Genomic DNA, 14286 nt, shown 5'->3' with positions numbered 1-14286 from the left:
CTGACATCAAGAGTGTCCGACTGAAAGGGAGCATCTCGGTTACGTATGATAACCCTCGTTCCCTAAAAGAGGGAACGAAGATGTCATGTCCCTTCGCCACGGTTGCTGTACCATCACTGAGCCGCCAGGTCAACGGCTCGGCTCCTCAGCGAAAACCTGGTATGCATTGCACCTGATGTCTTCTCATAGTCACGCTATATGTGATCAATCATGGAAAGTAGGGACACAAGTCGGCTCTGGGGCATTTTGAGTTATTCTCAGATTCTGAAAGTGTAGGCTCCAAGCTTCCCAACGATGTGTAACATGGAAATCTGATAATATTTGGATAAGTTGTGGCCATTTGAAGGTAGGCACTCAAAAAAGCTGAAAAAGCAGAAATAGCCTCTGAAGATTGTGCAGTTCTCACTGCTTCGAGTGACAATGGGGCTCATTTACATCTCATTTAGATAAGCCATACCCCCTACATAGCAACGACAGACACAACGGGAAAAATCTGACCGCATACTATTAATAATAAAGGAGAATGTGCATTGTAAATGTCAGTAATTTATCTTTTTTTACTTTTATAAAAATGATTTAGAGGCTGAAATTTGTGAGTTTTATCTTTTTTATAAAAAGTCTTTAATCTTTCAAATGTGGCCATCATTTTTAATGTTATTATTTTAATGTTTATGTAAACAAAAAGTACATATTGATGCTAATTTTATTTGTTATTTGCTGGTTTTCTACATAAAATTTGGTGAATTGATTTCATTTTGTAGCATTAGGACTTTTTTAACAGGATTCTGTGATAACCGATGAGCTAGCTACTGTTATAACAATAGGTAGATGTGGGAAGGTCTAAACATGGACTAAATACATTCTTCCTCGTCGTCATCTTCGCTCAGTTGTAGATTAGGGATATTATACAGTCTTATTATGCCGCTTTCATCTTCGCTCAGATCGTCTTCAGAATCAGTGAGCGATTGTTCGCTATAGCCGGCCAGAGCGCTGCATACTAAGTAGCCACGCTTCCCTCGGAGGGCGGGGGCAATAACAAAAGAAACAAAAGCCGGCTTATCCAGTATGGAAATACAGACAGACAATAAAAACTCCCCTTCTGCCTGCTAGAATCTCAGAGAAACTACCTGATTTCAACCTCAAAATGTACGCTTTTAAATATACCAATACTGCTATCTCAAACACGCAGAGGCTTCTTTGTGATATCAACTAACAGATTCAGCAAAAAAACGAAAATCACCAATTAAAAAAAAAAAAAATGCTTCTTTCTCATTTTGCTCGAAAGTTGTACTGCCGATTTGTGTCACTGGTTTCCGTGACGGGTCACATATATAAGCAGCTGGATGCAATAACTGCATGCCAATGTGCATTGCTTTAATTCGTTTACACTCAAAGTAGATTGGTCTATCGAAGTGGTATCCCAATTCGTCGGTCAACGACGTGACGTCTCTGTTCCCTCCTTCAGGGAACGAGGATTACCATAGATAACCAAGAAGATTTTTATTTTTGTTTTAAGTACAAACTCATTTAATTTTGTTCAATTTTACAAGACTTTACATTTTACATGTTTAGATTCTAAAACATTTAGTGTATCTTTACGCTACAAGTGCTCAATTTTTCACAAGGGGAGTTTAGAGAATATACTCCATGCAGCCGTAGTAGCCAAGAGATATGCACACATACAAATACATTTACTGTGTAAATGTTGTATATCTTTCAAGCAGTGGCCTTTGGGGAAAACAAATATTTGCTCTCACTCTCATTCATTTGTATACATGACCAGGAAAACACTCAATAAATAGCACACCATAAAATCTTAAATAGAAATTTGAGATTTAACATTTTCTGTAATGCAAACATTATAAAAGGTTTGATGCCCACCTGCTCTGGGAGTGTCGATTGTTTGATTTTCGACGCCATACTGCAGGACCCTGCGTCTGGGAAAGTCTGTTTCTGGCCATGAAGACTCGATCTCTGTAATGACATGAGAAATGAATTTATCTCTACACCAAACAACCAAATGTGTACAAAAGTTTACTTTTGTATCTGCAAAGTGTCACTGCAACAGTCAACAATGTTAATGAAAACAAAGTTACAAATCCATCAGGTAAACCAAAAAAGGTATTTGCAAGCAAGTATGCTTGAGTGAAAACATTTGGCACCAGAAAGCACTTCAAGTTCCACTACGTAAGTGTGCGTCCTGACGCACATACTGTACAACCAGAACCATTTTGTTTAGTTTTCTCTTGACAGCAAGAGAAAACAACAGTGTGGCAAAGCTATGCAGCATCCTGTTCTGTTGTTCAGGGCAGCTGGGTTATATGTATATAATACTGTGAAGATACATCACGTCAAAGACTACACATATATGCATATACTTTTTAAACTGAATAATTAATCTGCCATAAATTAGATAAATTATTCAGTTCTGTATTTCATGATAGATGTGACAACATCTGCCTCAGGCAAAATTTTTGTGTTTTGTTTTGTGAGTTGTGTGTGTCCGGATAGTCTACACAAAATCATAATTGCATTGCATTTTTGCTGTTTTTCAAATGCCAAAGAGTTCACTTACAAAACAACAACAACAACAACTGTTCATGCAGAGTACTTGAGCTGTTTGGCCTCTTTAAATGAACTATTTACTCAAAAATGATAATTTGCTGAAAATGTACTCACCCTGTAGATGAGTTTGTTTCTTTATGGGAACAGATTCGAAGAAATGTAGCATCGCATCACTTGCTCACCAATGGATGCTCTGCAGTGAATGGGTGCCGTCGAAATGAGAGTCCAAACAGTTGATAAAAACATCATAATAATCCACAAGTAATCTACATCACTCCAGTCCACCAGTTGTTTTCTTGTGAAGCCAAAAGCTACATGTTTGTATAAAACCAAATCCAACATGAAGACATTTCTAATCTTGGCTTCTGGCTAAAATACGAGTCCTCTATCCACAGTGAAAAAGTCTTCTTGTGTGAATCAGAAGAGAAATATGCATGGACCAACACACCAAAACAGTCCAAAACCGTTTTAAACTAATATGTGGGTGGATTTTGATGTGAAAGGACAACAGGGGATGAACTTTTTACTAGGTAGCGTTATAATGGATTACGAATTTGGCCAGAAGTGGCAGTTTAAAGTTAAAAGATGGATTTCTTTCCTTACAAACAACCAGCTTTTCTCTTCTCAAGATGTTAATTGATGGACTGGAGTGGTATGTATTACTTGTGGATTATTGTAATGTTTTTATCAGCTGTTTGGACTCTCAATCTGACGGCACCCATTCACTGCTGAGCATCCATTGCTGAGCAAGTGATGTGATGCTACATTTCTCCAAATCAGTTCCCATAAATAACAAACTCATCTACTGGGTGAGACATTTTCAGCAAATTTCATTTTTGCGTGAACTATTCCTTTAACTACTTTAAATTATGAGCAACTTGTGGCTTGTCAAAATACAACTTTAAAATATCTTACATAACACTGTAAATAACAGAATGATAAGCACATTAGAAATAACATAATCTTAAACTTCACTCTATTAGTCTGAACTCAGAAATCACAGATTTTTAACATTTACAGGTAAAGAAGTCTTTGACTTTGGAGTAAGAATAAACAACTGAGTTTTTTCACGATATAATCTTAATCAATTGGTTTCACGTATGAAACGTTCAGGCTTTAGATTATGAACATTATGAACAGATGTCCAGTCTGCACTCAGGAAATTATCATCCAAAAAACATTCAGACCAAGCCTAGGAGGACACTCAATGACTGAACAAGACAGAGCAAGCTCTCATCCTCATCTGAATAAAAGGAAGAAGGAACGAAAGCTTGCAAAGACACAATATCTAAATGCTTACAATGTAAGCTGAACTTAAAGATCAAGAACACAGCAAACATGGATTCACGTGTGATTTCTACGTTGAGTCTTGTGTGTTTTGTTGAAAGAAACCACTGGAACGTTGTTCTTATCAGACTGTCTCTCTTGCTCCCTTTATATGGCATATTTTTTTCAGCTTTCATTTTGTGACGCTATATATGGGTAAAATCAGCTCCTCTGCTGCAGTACCGTCCTCTCTGTCATCACAAAACATAAAATTAAACAACTTCTGCCACACACGAAGATCAGTGTCACCACTGCAAGCTGGAACGGTTTGTTGTCCTGGGTCGCTCTGCTGTCAGTATAAACCTGTGTCTGTTCTTTATTAAAGAAATGTCAAAATAATCACATTATTCAAGTACACTTGAGTAGAATAACAGTTTTTTTGTTGTTGTTTTTTTACTTGAAAGTGAACATCTGTCTACATATCATTAATTTGCCTCATGAAAAAGAGTACTTGCAGACAATATATTATTTATGAAATAAAATCCCACTTAGGCGACATAAAGAGAGACAATTTGATGTTTCTTAACACATTTAAGTACACTTTTAAAAAGTGCACTTTGCAATAATGTCTAATTTAAAGTTTTACTTTAAAGTACATTTAAATCATTACGTTTTAGTAAACTTTTGTCATGCTTTAAAGAAGTACACTTATTTTGATGTGTTAACTAGCTTAACTATTAAATATTAAGTGCTGGATTTTAATTGTAGTGTTTTAAATTTAATATATTTTAAATGTGCTAAATTGCGACCATCATTACAAATATATTTATTACATCATTGCATTACACTGGAAATGCCAATTGAGTAAATTAATTGTTTTTACCATAAAAAGAAAATTTAAAAGACAACAGAAATAATTATGAAATTACATATAAAATATTCTAAAGTCCTACTTAAGTGAGTCAAAAAGCATTTGAGCGCTAAAGTTCAGCTAATTGCATTTAATTTACATTTTAACATGCAACATGTGTCCAAAAACATTACATTCAGTTTACACTTTAGTACATTATTTCCATAATAAGTACTCTTTTTAACAAAAGCTATCATACTTCAATAGACAATATATGAAACTTAGGTAGTTTTAATGGTTTTACCTGGAGATATAAGAGTATATTTTTCTAATCCTGTCTAAAATGTTTATGTTGTTTATTTTTGCTTCTATGCTGTGACTGATATTGCTTTGGGCAAGCTAACACACAGCTGGCATGCGTTACTGTAGGTTATTGTTGTAGCGCTGACATACAAGTATGATGCATGGTTTTTTCCTAAAACAGTTAAGCATGAACCTCGCCCCACAGCTGATTTCATTGGTCAACTAAATAATGCAGTCACCTGTCAAGAAAAGATCATACTGATGGATTAAAACACACACTTTACTGGTTTGAATCATGCAAGTAAGTCAAATGTAAGCCGGTTGACCAGGAAAAAAATAAAATGTGAAAATGATTTTAGTAAATTGCCTGCTTTCCATTGGTTCGTCCAGTTCTGATGTTAACATTGTGCTTGCAAACTCAGTTGCCGCACATAATATGTTTGCAATCCAAGAAGCTCAAGTTCATATACAAAAATCATTTATTTTTGAGTGTTTCAAGAGATAAATACTTGATAAAGACAACACCTCTAAGGTTCTCAAAACCACAAAAGGATTGATCTACCATTAAAGAAAAGCTGGGTTAAAAAAGGCAAGGGTTGATATGTTTTATATAATGTGCTTTATATTTTTAAATATGCTTATTTTTAAAGAAGTACTCTAAAACAGGTTCTGATTATACAAATCAATTAATGAATAGTGGGTCAATTTTAATTCCATGCTGACTTGGATATCTGTAAGTAAAAGGTATTTATAAATTATTATCAGCCTTTTTTTTTGACAAAGGAATGAACAAGATGTTTAAGAAATTACATTGAAAAGATGTGCACTTACATGACAAAGCCCAAATAGTAATTTTTTTTTATTTTTTACTTTTTTTTTTTTTTTTGGGACATGGGAGTAGGTCCCTATATAATGTGCACCAGCCTTCTACTAATTAATATAAAACAATATTGCTATAGGAAGCATATAATTGTTGCTTTCAGCCAATTGATTGGTGAATCTCTAGGACTTTCTCAACCCATAATGTAATTTAGGCAGGAAAATGTATATTGTTTTTTCTCACTCTTCTTGTAACTCATAAGCACTATCACATCACCCTCTCTTTCTGCCTTTTTTTTTTTTTTACTGCAGAATCAGGAGCATAGCGTTCCTGTCACTCAACTACATGACACGCGCAATGGTAAAGTCATGGGTTTTTAGTATTGTAAAAGAACATCTTTATTACATTCATTCAAAGTAGCATTCAACATGATACATAGTACAGCACCAATAACAAACTCCAAGTTAATTGGTATGTATAGCTTCTATATAAAGCATGGGCAAACACCTTTAAGTGGTGCTGTGACGCAGGTGTGAAGGGGATTTAACCAGCGGCAGGAAAAAATAAATAATAATAAATAAATAAATAAAATAAAACTATTTAAAATTAATAATTGTTCACATTTTGGCTAAATAATTATTATATATGTATAAAATACCAACTATTTAAAATTATTTTATTTCCTTTATGTTTTTTTTTTTTTTTTAATATGTATGCTCCTTGGGCGCACCAATGCGGAGACGCACAATTCAGATTTCCAAAAAACAAAACTGAAAATGCACGTCACGAGCAGGAGGATGCTGGAGTGACACTAATGAATGTTCTGTCTGTGATCGTCCTGACCTGTCAGCTGCAGGACCTGTGCGAGCCACACGAGCGCGAGAAGCCCGACTCCGCAGCAGCAGAAGCGTCGGAACGGCCGCCGTCTGGCGCTCCGCATCACCGCCTTCATCCCGCTCCGTCTGTTCGGCTCCCGCCTCTGAATCAGAACATGACCGCCGAGGATTCCTCCTGCTGGAAGGCGGGGCTGATAACTACCTTCTTACTGCACTAAACTTTTGAGTCGTCTTGCTTTTCTTCATCACAGTCACCACTGCGCTGCTGCGAACTGTTTGAACGCATCGCTCATCGAACCGCGCGCGCGGTCCTGTCGTGTACACGCGCAGGTATCATCTGCTTCAAAGCGCGCAAATGTGCTCATATGCCATTGGTCGTTGTAAATGGTACCCTCTCCCTTTCTGTCTCTCTCTCACACACAAATCACTGAGCTGCCACTTGAGGGCGGCTCTTGCCATTAGTTGTGCTGTGATCGTAGACGACCAAAGTGAAAACACTCTTGAGACTGAAAGACTGGGACGGAGAGGTAGCTTTTCTCTCTCTCCCCATGGCATGTTTGATCACTCTTTTTGTGCTTTAAACTTATGAGCTGATGAGCTGACTAACATACTAACAGCTGACTAACACTGAATAAATAAGTTTTCCGTTGATGTATTGTTTATTAGGATCGGACAATATTTGACAATATTTGACAATATTTGACCTTTCTAAATACTAAGAAAATCAGCTTTGAAAGTTGTACAAATGAAGTTCTTAGCAATGCATATTACTAATAAAAAAAATAATTTTTGATATTACAAAATATCTTCATGGAACATGAATTTAATATCCTAATGATTTTTGGCATAAAAGAAAAATCAATAATTTTGACCCATTTTATTTTTATTCTTGGCTGTTGCTACAAATATACCCCAGCGACTAAAGACTGCTTTTGTTGTCCGGGGACACATATATATCTTTAAAGATAATTGAAATAGAAAGCAAACAAGGCCCAGTTAAGTAACTTTATACCGATGTTCACCGCCAGGTGGAGATCTTTACTGTTATATATTTGACATACTTCAGCTCCTCACTGTAGAGTGTATGTGATAATACATTTGAGGTATGCAATGTCATATCTTAATATTTTGGTCAAATATTTATCATACTATCTGATCATGAAGCCAAGTCAAGACATCCTCATTTTCCATTACACTGTGAAAAAGACCAGACAACAAACCAACAAACGTGTTTCCTGTTACAATGGTTGAGTCTTGTTTTGATGTTTTTCTTAGTTTTGAACACTTCAGTTTAGTTTGAGAACTAGAGAAACCATACACACAACTCTCGTGTTTCCAGAGCGCGCGATAAGCCACGACTTCAGCATGATGTCAGAGACGTGTTTATCTTCCATGTTCTGGAAGATATCACGCAATACACTCGAGACAAACAAAGACAAAACCCAGAGCATTGTTGTCATCAACAGTCCACACTTAACAAACGTAACACAGAGAATGCCTTTGAATGCACTTAAGTTGGTGAACGCAGTTAAATTAATTCCAGCCATTTTGAGCGTGCATCTCTGCAAAACCTCTCGACCTGGATGAAGCCTTGCAAAGACAAGAGCAATAAAATAAATGAAAATAAAAAATGGAAATGAGCAATATTTTGATGTGCATTCTGCACATTTAATTGCTGCAATTTTAATTTAGTCACATTTAATATTTATGATTATTATTTATACTCATCAACGTTTACTCTCACCCATGCTATAGTTAAGATGTGTGTGTGGGAATACTGCCTTGTGACAACAAAACTTTAAGTTTAGAGTTGTGTGCAAAACAATCATCTCAGACCCTGTTATAAAATACATACAATTTAAGATGAACAGTTAGTATGCGACTACCTTGAAACTGAGAAATTGATGATAATAGCGCTCTTGAATATTTCAGTGTTAAGTAATGAGTTCAAAGTATTATAAATGACACATTTCTGACACCAGCTCATACAGAAACAAGTTCAGTTTTTATTGCCAGGATCCCTCAGTTTCACAGATGCATTACATGATCAATCCCTATCAGTTAAAAGAAACGAGTACAGCTCCAGTGATCGCCATACCATTTCTCAGTGTGTTTTGACTGGATGGATTATTCCTGTCGGTCCTGTCATAATTCTCTCCCGATGTCGTAGACCAGTGTGCATAGTGTGTGGATCTGTGGTTTTTTGTTTTATGTAAGAATACTTATTTATGAAAAGTGCCTGCTAACTACTGATTCTGTTCTGGGAGCTGATCATTTATGGGATCGGTAAGATACAATGCTATTATTGGCAGATTTGGCAATTTAGAACAGTCATTGACATAACAGTAGCTACTGTACTAACAGGGACTAAGCTTAATTTGTAAATCTGTCCTCGGGCATGACATGGCTAGCAACATGACATAAAAAAGAGCAACACATCTAAGAATGATCGCTAACAAAGTGGAAAATGCACATTCTTAGGAGTGGTTTGAACTGTCTGTAAGACGCTTTTAAAATGCACAATCTGCAAATGCCACAGTCGTAGTGAAACGATGCAACATTTGGCCGTTCATCTGCATGATTTGCTAAATTTGACTGTGGCTTTGTTCCAGAGAAAGCAGGATGTGCTTTAAAAGACCTTACAGATGCTTCAGTGCATAATATAAGCATCACATTTAAAACAAAAGGACCGACATCTTGTAAACAACAGTAAAACTGAACTGTAACATAAAGCATTACTATATGTCGAAAAGCATTTATGGCTTCATAAAACATCATAGCATAGAAAAGACAGGGATTAGTTTGACATTAACAAACCTGTCCCTTTAAAATACATTTAATCACAGATGTGTTTGAAAGTAATTTAGTCTAAATGCATTCATTTTTTTTTTCTTCTTCTTCTTTTTTTTCAGAAAGGTTTTGCTGATGGAGTGTCCCGATCCAATCCATAAATAACAACGAAAGTTATTTTTAACTAGAAAACCACTTGGGTCACCAACAGCAGTCAAGAGTTAACATTTCAGCATCGAACACAAGGTAAATTCACAATACAGCTTTAACGATAATAATGAAAACAAAAACAAATAATGATAAAACTCTTAAGAACATGAAAAGATGGAATGTTACATAAGTTTCCAAGCAGCCACGGTTGAGTTCCCTTCCAGTGTAATTTCAGGAGTTTTCCACCCAGGAAAATGTCTTAACGATTGATATTATTCCAGTAAAACAAAATATGGCCACCTGCTATCATGTCATGCCTTAATATTATTACAATTTAAAATAACATAAAAAATAAAACATTCATTGGCTCACAAATTTGCATCCCTTCCAGTTCAAATATACATATCTAGCAATAACATCCACATTTTTTTAAGATTAATAAGTTATTACATTTTTATAAATACATACACAGATACAGAAGGTGGCTTGGAAATTGCTCGTTCACAGCCTCCTACGATCTAAAAGACTATGTCGCACACAGATAAACAGGAAGTAGTTCTTTTACATTGCTCTTTAGCTAAGTAAATCCCACAGAATGCATTCCCGATTGCATCAGTGTACTTCCTGTCCGCTTGCATTCTTCAAACTCAACACGTTCTCCACTAATGGCAACAACTAATCAGCAAACTCCGTTTTACACACATCAGAGGGAAGTAACACTTACTTTGTCTCTACAGAAGAATAAAGATATAGATTTCATGGTAACACATCAGAATCTGCTGGTACCGGGTTATCACAGTGACTCTAAAATAAAAGCATTTGAAGGGGAGAGGACATGGATGATGTACAGTAATGCTGAAGGATGGTTATTTAACATTTCGTTTCCCTTTGCGGTGGTGCTCAAGTCTGGCATGTTTGGTGTGTGTGTGTGTGCAGGCAAGAGTCCAGTCATTTTGCTCTTCTTCTCGTCACATTATCAGTGCACCTTTAGGTGAGGTAAAGAGTGATATTTGGGTGCATATATGAAAATAAAAGACAGTTTTATAAATATGTGCTGTCTCACAGTTTAACATAAAGCACTCTTGGAAATTTGTGTGAGAACAAAGTAGAACTGGTCTGGTTTGTCTCTTTAATCGTTGTGAGAACACTTGAATCAAATTGGTTGCAATCTTTATAAACAGAAATGCTCTATTTTAAGTCATTCTTTCCTTGGTAACTTAACACTAAGATCCGTTTCCTTGCAAATCAAGAGCTGTTCAGATTCAGTGGGATCAGGCTTCATTCAAAAATAATAATAATAATAATCGCGGCATACACTTTGTCCCATTACTTATTTCCGATTGGACAGTTCTTCAACTCTGAAAAGGCTAATCTGAAAACTAGCATCCCCCCGGGTATGTGTAATAATCATAAAATATACAAAACAAGTCCAGTGAATTATTCCAGTGCATTTGAAGCAGGAATTAATTTTAAACTAAAATTTTCAGTGCTAAAACAAGAAACATCCAATTACCACAGAAAGTCATTTTGCATGGCCTCACATTTTGTACACTTGTGAAAAAGACGTACACTTTTATAAAGTATTATTACAGAAATCATACGCTTAAAACAAATAAACTTAAGTCTTAATGTTAATTAAATTATTAATTGCAATTAAATGAAAATAGTTTAAATTTATATTATAATTAATGCAATTGCCATTAATTTATAAAAAAAGGCAAAAAGCAGTGCCTTTCCGACCCACTTAAGTAGGATTTCTAACTTAATTCTATTGTCTTTGTTAGTACAGATGATATGTACTGACAAGCATTTATGATAAACTAAAATATTGCGTAATATCTAATGAAACTGATATATTTTTTTATTACGCATCTGTAAATTAGGACTTTTAATATTTATTAACTTTAAATGTAATACTGAATAACACACTATGGTTAAAATTATAATTAAGTGCTTTGCATGTGCTTTAGTATATTAATAAACACATCAAAATAAGCGTACTTCTTTAAAGTACGACAAAAATGATTTAAACTAATTTAAAATATACTTTAAATGAAAACTTAAATTGACTTTATTATAACTTTTTAAAAGTGTACTTAAGTGTATTAAGAAATATAGTCAAGAAAGTGTCTCTTACAGTACCTTTTTATTTCATTAATATTATATTATCTGCAATTCAAGTTTTTTAAAAATGTACTTTTTTTAAGATTTGAAGTACACTACAAGTGCACATTCAATACAATCAAGTGCACTTCTTTTTCACAAGGGTAGTCGCAAAAAAACAAACAAAAACAAATTGCACAAATTTGATGATTTTGCTCGTGGTGTTGTAACGTTAGCACATTCACTCTGGAGATGAGCAAGAAGCTTTTAACCAACTGCCAGCACAGAAAAGGGCTCTGTCTATTTCTGATACTGTGATGTTTAATACAGGGTTACAATTACACTGACATGTTAATAATTTTCCTCTAATATATACACTGAAGTACATGAAGCCACCTATATCAACACCAATAAGTTCTCTAGAATGCATTGCTCAGGATCTGGACACAATCTTTTGATGGGACCATGTATGTCACTATATAAGAATCGGATGAAAAATATTTAAAGATAATATGATTTTGAACATTTATTGTCACTAAATGTTTTCCAAAGTCTCTTTTAGCCAATTTTGATTAAGAGTTTTCTACGAGATCGGATCTTGCACCTGGCTATCGTTGTTAACGAGCTGTCACAGTGATGGGACAATGTTAAATCTAGCCCTGAAAACCTTTTAGGGTGCAACCGAGATGACTCTAATAGTAAGATTTATTTGAGTAAGAATGAACTTAGCTGATCAGTTCATTTCGTGCATTTTTCTAGTAAGGCTCATCAATGTTCTTGTCACTTAAGATAAATTTTTTAGGGATTTGCTAACATTTTCATTGGCCTTTTCATGCGTCTTCTGATCTTTCTTGCTGCCATGGTTTAGCCTTCGATGCTAGCAGGGTTTGTTGACGTTGCAGAGCAGTTCGGTGACTTTAATGAGCCGTGACACGGTGCTCTGGGACTCTTCCTGCAAGCGCTGGTTGTTCTGCCTGAGACTTTGCACCTCTGCTTGAAGCATTGCCTTGTCCTCTTTCTCCTGTGGGAGGCATGCAAACACAGTCACGTTCAGGTCTGAGCGTTCTCACGCTGTATCAGTAGGACACATCCACGCCACATGAGGGTTTCCTATGCCTGAATATATCGATGGAATGACACACAGATGGCTGAAGCTGGGGAAAGGATGGCTTGCTTGATTTGCACACACAAACAAAATATGCCACAATATTACATGCAAGGCAAACATTGATCCTTAGATGAACAAAAAACTGATTATTACGCTGAGGTCCTGATTTACTGGAGGTTTGCATGTGTAAGCAGTGTCATGAAGTCTCTTCTGTTCAACAAAGCTGCATTTATATGATCAAAAATGCAGAAAAATAACTTTTCTTTGTTAATATAGTAAAATGTAATTTATAGCTGAATTCTCAGCATCATTACTCCAGTCTTCAGGGTCACATGATCTTCAGAAATCATGCTCAATAAACATTTTTGATTATTATCAATGTTAAAAACTTTTTGCTGCTTAATATCTTTAAAGAAAAACATGATAATGATTTTAGAAATAGAAAGTGCAAAAGCATTTACTTGAATGTATTTTGATCAATTTAATGCATGATTGCTGAATAAAAGTAATAATCTCTCTCTGAATTATGCATGATAGACTGAGAGAAAGTTATACAAATGTCGACAGGTTATTTCTGTCAAATGGATGCAAGACCAGCTACAAAACTGAGGGGTGTGCTTATTTTTCCACAAAATAAATTGTGAATAAATGTCTGTATATTTTAGATTGAACAAGCAAATTAGTAAATCAGGACCTGCATGCAAATTAGTTCTTGATTTCAGCAAAAAAATAAAAACAAAGCCCAAAGTGGCATCAGAAATGCTGCATCAGTCACATGAAGCATTCGTTAAGCGCTGGACATTCTTGAAAAGAAAAATACATGCATTTTTCATAGTTTTCATGCATGCTGAATGATTTTAACGCCTAAAAACACTGAAAAAGCAATGATGCCTCTAAACATGGCAGCAGTTGACAGTCGACTGTTATCTGTGCATGTATTGTAATGTTCATAAGGCCACACTTTTCTCTGAAGGTGACCGAAGTCTTCAGTAAGCTATGATTTACCTAGATGAGTGTGCTGGAAAACTGTGGGACATTATGCAGTCAACCATGCTCACCCTCGCTTTCCCTTCCTGACCTTACGTGGATAATGGGATCAAACAAAGGAGAACTGAGACCCTGGATCAGCTAGAATACTCATCCTGACTCAGAGACCTGCACATGCACTTCAGTCATACAGGTGTAGGTTAATGTTAATGGTCTGCAGTAATTATATTGTGTGTGTGTGTGTGTGTGTGTGTGTACTATGACACGCCTACTCTTTGTGCTTTTACCAGCCAATCAAAATCAACCTCAAATCACTCCATTTCCTAACATCCAATGTAGCAGAGGAGCAATAACAACAAAACTGTAAAAAGTGTAAAAAAGTGTAATTATATATTTAAGTACTGAGCAATATTAATCAACAAGACGGGTATAGGGTTAGGATTAGGGTTAGATTTGAGGTTAGTTGCATGTCATTATACATAATTTACAGTTATTACTACTGTAAGTA

The 14286-nt window shown here is 35.5% G+C and overlaps 2 protein-coding genes across 6 annotated transcripts in view; both read right to left on the bottom strand.

The window, feature by feature from the left end:
* Window positions 1-7070, bottom strand: part of LOC128016432 (sodium/potassium/calcium exchanger 3-like) — a 41910-nt gene extending 34840 nt beyond the window's left edge. Inside the window, exons 1-2 of the mRNA XM_052600925.1 lie at window positions 6648-7070; window positions 1882-1974 (exon numbers count right to left, since the gene is read on the bottom strand). Coding sequence (XP_052456885.1) covers window positions 1882-1974; window positions 6648-6756 — 202 coding nt within the window. The 5' untranslated portion in view covers window positions 6757-7070. The remainder of the gene's footprint in view (window positions 1-1881; window positions 1975-6647) is intronic.
* A 1553-nt stretch (window positions 7071-8623) lies between these two features.
* The window catches only part of LOC128016431 (signal-induced proliferation-associated 1-like protein 3), a 49902-nt gene continuing 44239 nt past the window's right edge, over window positions 8624-14286 (bottom strand). For 4 of the 5 annotated variants that reach the window (XR_008184173.1, XM_052600920.1, XM_052600922.1 and 1 more), the window contains one exon: window positions 12556-12704. Coding sequence is in view for 1 of the 5 variants with exons in the window: in XM_052600924.1 (XP_052456884.1) it covers window positions 12561-12704 (144 nt within the window). In the remaining 4 variants the exon portion in view is untranslated. Of the gene's footprint in view, window positions 12705-14286 lie in introns of all 5 variants that reach the window. The other variant, XM_052600924.1, reaches the window with a different exon arrangement.

The sequence above is a fragment of the Carassius gibelio genome, chromosome A7, assembly GCF_023724105.1.
Source record: "Carassius gibelio isolate Cgi1373 ecotype wild population from Czech Republic chromosome A7, carGib1.2-hapl.c, whole genome shotgun sequence".
In the NCBI taxonomy this organism is placed as follows: Eukaryota; Metazoa; Chordata; class Actinopteri; order Cypriniformes; family Cyprinidae; genus Carassius; species Carassius gibelio.
Note: the sequence above shows the minus strand (reverse complement) of the source record. Positions and strands in the feature narration are given on the sequence as shown.